Genomic DNA, 6,918 nt, shown 5'->3' on the forward strand with positions numbered 1-6,918 from the left:
GAAAAGAAGAAGAAGAAGAAGAAGAAGAAGAAGAAGAAGAAGAAGAAGAAGAAGAAGAAGAAGAAGAAGAAGAAGAAGAAGAAGAAGTGGTGAAGCTGGGAAATGCTCCCAGAGAGCCAGCCACGTGGGCACCACTCAGAGCCAGGGTGGGTGGAGCGGGGACAAAAGCAGGCGCTGTCAGAAGGGGTCCCGCCCCTGTTCTGCATGCCAAGGTCTCGTCCTCATTTTGAACACCCCACTCTTTGAGTAACGGTGAGGTCCACTGAAGTGGATGACTGGGCCCTTCCTGCTCCAGTACTGTGTGGGAGGAGGAGACAGAGCAGGAAGGAATCTGGACAGCTTGTGTCTCCTCCCCTTCACCGAAGCCCTAACCTCCTGGCTGGGGTTTTCAGCACAGGCTGATGTTACAAGGACCCTGGAATCAGTGTCCTTAGAAAGGAATCCCCAGAGAAGCTTTTCACTGCAGTGTACAGGAGGTACTCAGAAACACTGAGAGGGCCTACACCAGATGCTGAACCTGCTGGATCTGGATCTTGGACCTAGCCTTTGGCACTTTGTTCTAGCAGCCTGAAGGAACTAATACAACTAGCAGCCTCCCCAACAAACAAACAAACAAACAACAAACACATAGCCACGAAAATCTATAGCAAGGACCAACACACAAACACACACACACACACACACACACACACACACACGTCTGAATATCCTTGTGTGTACACATATTTTCTCATAGAAAATTCTCGTTGCTGTTCCTGGTGGGGAAGGTGAGTCATGCCGCTGTCTGAATATCTCTCCTTAGGGGAGGGGTCTCTTCCAGTGCTGACCCCGCCTCTGTACATTCTGGTGGGGACAGTGTAGAGATACTAGTCAGCTGACGAGAAGCCTCTCATTTAATAGAGGTTATGGATTACGGGGAGCAGCTACCGGAACCCAAACATCAGGAGGCTACCCTGGCCAGGGTTCAGAGTGGAAATAATTGAGAAATCTGAGCCAATCTCAGCAGACTCACAAGAGACTCACCATGGGCCAGCGGGAAGTGCGTCTGCGGCGCTTAAAACTATCTACAGGCCAGGCATGGTGGCATATGCGTATAATCCCAGCAAGTAGATCTCTGTTATCTCAAGGCCAGCCTGGTTTACAGATTGAGTTCCAGGAAAGCCAGAGCTATATAAGGAGACCTTGTCTTAACAAACAAACAAACAAACCAGACCTTAGGGACTTTCTGAAACCTGACCATGTGTCAAGGTACCTGGTGTATGGATGGTTTCAGTCCCAGGAAGGTACACACAGAAATGCCCCGATACTGGGGGGTGGGGTGGGGGCTGGAGGTGGTGGTGGGGGGAGAGCAGTAAGACTGCACCTCCCTGCACATCAGAGGCGGATGCCAGGACATGACTAGAACTCAGAAGAGACACTGGATTTAAAAACAGCTTTTGGCAATCTCGAAAATTTGTTCCAAAAAGAGGAAGCCCTCCCCTCACCCCAGCCCCATCAGACCGTGAAGTCAGAGACTAGATGACTCTAGGCCCTGTGGTTGGTTTGGCCACTACAGAGGTCGCTGTGTCCCTGGCAGCTGTGGAAAGGAACAAAGCAGGCCCCGACATCAGAAGTCTCTGCACCTTTATCACTGGAAATGCTTGCACACAGCCCAGACAGACTGCCAGAGCTCAAAACCTAAGGCTCCTTTGTGGAGGGAACACATGCCATCCCGCAGGAGCTGACTAGGAATGGGGAGGCCCAATTTTCCCATCAGGCTTTGCTCCTCTCCTGCCACCTCAGCAGAGGACCCAGACTACACCTGCCCAATAGGATCCTGTGGTGCCAGGGCTGGGCACCATGCCACTCCTCTCTCCAAGAACACCTCAGCCTGGCAGGGTGCCAGGCACAATCAACCTTGTGGCCATCAGGGATTCCCTGAAAACTGGCATGCCCAGAAACCTAGAAGCCAACGCATAGGCGCTTACAACCAGCCTGGCAGCCTGATAAATCAGACGCAGGGCTGAAGCGGGGCATCTGAATGCTTCCTGAGTTGACACGTTGACAGTCTACACACGTACTACTACAGCACAAAGACTTAAGAAGGACTATCACAAACCCGCAGGTTTTCAATACTGGACCATGCACACTGACTGGTAATGGTGGGTCTCTATGCTCAGGAAGCACATGACCTTGTTTGGCAGACCAAAGGTCATGTGGGGGAACTAGGAGTGACTGAAATACCTTGCACTATATGGCAGGACTGACATGGTACTAACCAGATGTTAGAGCATGGGCTGGGTGTTCAGGAAGGTGGCCCGCTGAAAGGAAAGAACATGTGTGAAAACAAGATGCATTCCAGGTGGAGGAAGAATTAAGAGGTGACACTGGGAACCTGTCTGATCAGTGTGTGGTAACCTTCCCATTGGCTCACCCATAGAGATTCTCTTGGGAGGGTGATGGGAGGGAAAAGATGACCTTCAAATGTCACTGTGCGCGTCTGTTTTGGGGTAGGAGATCTGCCCGTCAACAGGAAGTCTCCAGGTGCTTGGACATTATCCAGCTCTTCTTGGGTCAGTAAGATGTCTAGCAACCTAGTGCCCATGTGTTTGGTTCTTGTGTTTGTGGGTGTGGTTTCTGCTTTTGAGCCTAGGAAGACAGCGCTACCATTCTAGAGAGTACCTAGAGCCACAAAGCCGGGGCACAGGGAGATGAGGCCAGTCAGGCAGACGGAAGAACCGCCTGTCAGAGATACAGCACACCAGTAGCAGACCAGCCTAACTAGACCCTCCGCAGGAAGGAGATGCTAGGGTCTGGATGAGTGCCCTTCAAAGACCAGGAGTCTCTAACATGTGGTGCTCTTAGGTAGTGCAAATCTTAAGAGGTCTCGGGTCTGGCTCCTTCCTCTCTGCTTCCCAGACACTATGAGGTGTGCAGCTTCCTCAACCACACACTCCCTGCCCCGATGTTCTGCCCCACCACCGGCCCAAATGACCACTACCTGAAACCTCTGAAGCTGTGAGCCCAAACAGAGCCTTGCTCGTAAGTTGGTCACCTCACGCGTTCTGTCATGGGAACGGCTGACTAACACGGCAGGAGTATCGGTGAACTCAGAGATGGGTCACCTTGGTGGGGAGCACGCCTGTTTCTCATTCTGCTATTCCATGAAGCAGGACAACAGAGTCTGAACTTCTGGGGACTGAAGACCTCTGGACTGAGGGGATGTATCTCCCACACAGCCCCCCAATTTTGTCAGACCATCCCTTCCCCAGGACTCCTAAAACAGTAAGTCTGAGCCCCCAAACCCAAGATGCACGGGGAAGCGGAAGGCCCAGGGGAGGGTATGGTGGGGTAAGAATCAGAGAATGAGTTCTTTTATGCTTATGAACATCTGCTCCTGACTGTTTCGGAACCAGGAACTCCTTGGTTTAGGCCTGAAGAGAAAGGCCACATGTTCTTGTCCCTAACCCAGCTATACCCAAAGTAGGCCAGATCCTCCTGGTTGCCATGAGAACACATCTTGATTGGCAGTGCCAACAAAATTTCACACACTTGATAGCATTTGTTCTGGTCAGTACCCAGGACGCCTCTTCCAGAAATGAGGAAACACAACTCAGAGAGGTTACCACTGGGCCCAAGGTCATAGCAGACTGAGGACCAAAGGAAAGTCACCCAGGTTCGATTCTCGGTGCCAGGCCTTTCTCAGTTTACACTGTCCCTAAAGGGAAGAGGATGGCTCTGTGATCCTTCAAGGCAACTGCCTGGAATCCTGTCTGCACCCTTTGAACTGTGTGTGAGGCCTTCTCACAAGTGATAAGCGGGAGAAGTCTCCAAGCAAAAGGGCACTCCCTGGATCTTACAAGTGGCGACAGCAGCCATAATCCATCGCCTTAGCACGGACTGCCCGCCACACATGGTTCTGAACTATTTCTATATGCAAAACACCAAGCAAGAGAAACGGAGGCAGGAGAGAAGAGTACTGACTCTAAACTTGGGCTCTATAATGTAGCACTCACAAGCTCGGTGTATTTCTTGAAATTCCTGGCAAGATCAGGTGCACTTGCCTGGGGAGAATGTGAGGCTCCTTTAGAGACTCAGAAAGATCAACGACTCAGTTCCTTCAGGATCACAGGAGTTATGGATCGATGCTTTCTCTAACCCCGGACGCGCTCTGAACACTTAGAAATCCAGTGACAACAGCTGGGGAGTAGCTCAGTTGAAAGAATGTTTGCCTGGCATGCACAAGGTCCCAGAGCTTGATCTCCAGTACCAAATAAGCTGGGTGTGGTGGCCCATGCTTGTAATTCCAACACTTTGGGATGTGGAGGCTGGGGGGGATCAGAAGTTCAAGGTCACCATCAGCTTCACAGTGAGTTAGAGGCCAGCCCGGGACGCAGAAGACCTTGCCTCAAAAGAACCCAAATCCAAACACTTAGTGCCAAATGTTATCAAATACAGGAGAAAGTACTATGCGAGTGGGGGTGGCCAAACTGCCCGGGTTCCTGCCAGGAGGAAACTAAGATGGAAATAGTATCTTGGGGGAGAGCCACTCAGACTGCAGCACAAATCTGGCTAGACATTCCGCTGCTTGGTTTCAGGGTCCTAGAAAACACCCTTTTCATTTGTCACAGACACTTGGACATCCCTGAGCCCCACTGCCACACGCCTAAGGTCAGTGACCATTTTTCTGGAAGGGTTCAGATCCCCACATTACAGGCAATGCAGGGCAGCTCTCCAGGTCCACAGCCCTCATCATCAGCCACAGGGCCAGGGAGCCCCAGAAAAGGGGGAAGTCTGATTAACCCTGCCTCTTCCCTTTAGCCCTCCCGGGCCTGTGGTTGGAGAGGTGCCAGAGAGAGAGCCAAAGACACACAAGCAGAAGTCCCTAGAGGGAGAGGCTCAGGTCCCACAATGCGATGTGTAACTATACTGGATACCCCTAACATCGGCCTCCTCCCTAACACCCTTGGCTTCCTCCAGTGGGCTTCCAACTGGTGCTTGCCAATGTTGCTTTAATTTTCTCCCCACCCCTCAAGAAGGGCTTGTCAGTTTCTTCCCTGCTTTTGGTGTTCTTCAGAGCAGCACCCCCAGGGCTGGGGAAGCTGCGTGTGATTGGCACAACCCCTCTTACTGCCTACTGCACCGACAGCTTATGACGGTCTGGAAAAATCCATTTTCTGTGTGAAAGTGACAGAATTACCATGGAGGCCATACAAGGTTGGCTTCTGATTTTCAAAAGACAAGAGAAATACACACCACTAAAGTTCCGTGGTGTAAAATGCCATCTTTCTTTGATGATTCAACCCAGAGAAGGTATGTGAGGATCCAACAGCCTCCAGGGAATCACTGTGGCTGTTGTCAGGAAAACTAGAGGCAAAGGTGGAAGGAAGGAAGCCTTACACCTCCCCAAGTCCCCAAGTCTCTACTTCTCTCTCTTTTGCAGTGCACACACCTTAGGAACAAACTCCAGAGAAACATTATAGGGTGTGAGGGAAGCCACGGTCCAGAATCCAAGGAGATGTGGATCCAATTAGATCCTGGAAGCTCCTCCCAGGAAGTTGTCCCTACAGCTTCTTCTATCAGTAATGGGAAAACCTCACAAAGGTCGGCTGAGGTTTCCCCTCCCCCATTCGCAGCACACTGCTTATCTACAGGGGTCCTCCAAGAATATAAGGTCTGCACAAGAATATAGCGTCCGTGCCAGTCTGTGACACAAAGCCAGACCAAACCAATCTGATCACCGGTCCTCCGAGCACCTATGCACCCTCCTGCCTCTGCCACTCAGCAAGACCCTGTATGTAGTTACAGGCTACCGCCTTCCCCAGAAGAAAATGAGAAAGGAAAACAAAAACCGAGAGGTGGGTGACGCACCAGCCCTTCAATAGAGGGGACTGACCAGATGTGCAGTATGCCCCTTAATCAGTGAATCCGGACCAGGCTGAGGTTAGAGTACAGTTCCTGCTGGCCAAGAAACCAAGCCTAGCTTCATTCTGACCAGGACTTCTGCCGGGGTCTCACAGCAAGGACCAGCCAAAGTTAGGGGAGATGAAACCACAATACGCAATACTGGTGGCAAACGATCTAGGGGCTGAAATCTTACCTGTCCTAGGGACATACCTCAGAAGCTGCCTTACTTGGAAGAGGGTGATAGGTTGTGAGCAGAGAGGAAGAAGAGAACTCTGGCCCAGACCTGGCATGCATCTCTGTATCCTCTCTCATCAACTATCCCTGGGGACTTGTGGAGGAGAGGAGCACGGACAATAGTCCAACAGGTCCCCTTCACCTGCCTCGACAGGTCAGCCTTCCTCACCCTAGCCTGAGGCCCCAAATTCAGCAGGAACACAGAGGCACCTGCTGCCACACCGCTCCATCCCCGCGAAACGGGGGACCCTGGGCGGTGCCTCCCGGAGCTCTCCTGTCACCCCCCTCGCAGGGGCGGGGCGCTCCGGGAGCCGCCGCGCCCCCCACGCCCCCTCCCCGCGCTCACCTGGCGCAGGTGCTGCAGCAGCGTCCCCGCCTCCTCCCGCCGGCCCTGGCGCACCATCCGCAGCAGCTCCTGGACCATGCCGACGCGCCGGTGGTAGGGGGGTAGCCCACTGCCCGCGCGCCCCGCCTTGTCCCCGGCGCGCAGCAGCAGCGACGCCCAGAAGTCGGGTCGTTCGCGGCGGGGGCCGGGCGCCGCGCCCGGGCTGGCTCTCTCCGCCAGGCTGCCCTTGGTCTGCCGAGTGCCCATGCCGCCGCCCGCCTGGGGCTGCGCGCGCCGGGCTAAGGCCGCGTCCCCCGCCGGCTTCGCGCCTCCCCGGCCGCAACTTTGGGGGAACTGTTGCGCGCGGGAGGCGCGGGCGCGGGGCGGGGGCGGGGGCGGCTGCGGCCCGCACTCCCCTCGCTCCTCCCTCCTCGCTGCCCCGGCGCGCTCTCCCGGCGCTCGCCGCCAGCCCG

The 6,918-nt window shown here is 53.9% G+C and overlaps 1 protein-coding gene across 1 annotated transcript in view; it reads right to left on the bottom strand.

Annotated features, from left to right (window-relative positions):
• The window catches only part of Lrrc75a (leucine rich repeat containing 75A), a 41,481-nt gene extending 34,608 nt beyond the window's left edge, over positions 1-6,873 (bottom strand). Inside the window, exon 1 of the mRNA XM_029545803.1 lies at positions 6,467-6,873. Within this exon, the coding sequence (XP_029401663.1) occupies positions 6,467-6,712 (246 nt within the window). The 5' untranslated portion in view covers positions 6,713-6,873. The remainder of the gene's footprint in view (positions 1-6,466) is intronic.
• Between the last annotated feature and the right edge of the window lie 45 nt (positions 6,874-6,918).

This window comes from Mus pahari, chromosome 14 (genome assembly GCF_900095145.1).
Source record: "Mus pahari chromosome 14, PAHARI_EIJ_v1.1, whole genome shotgun sequence".
NCBI lineage: Eukaryota > Metazoa > Chordata > Mammalia > Rodentia > Muridae > Mus > Mus pahari.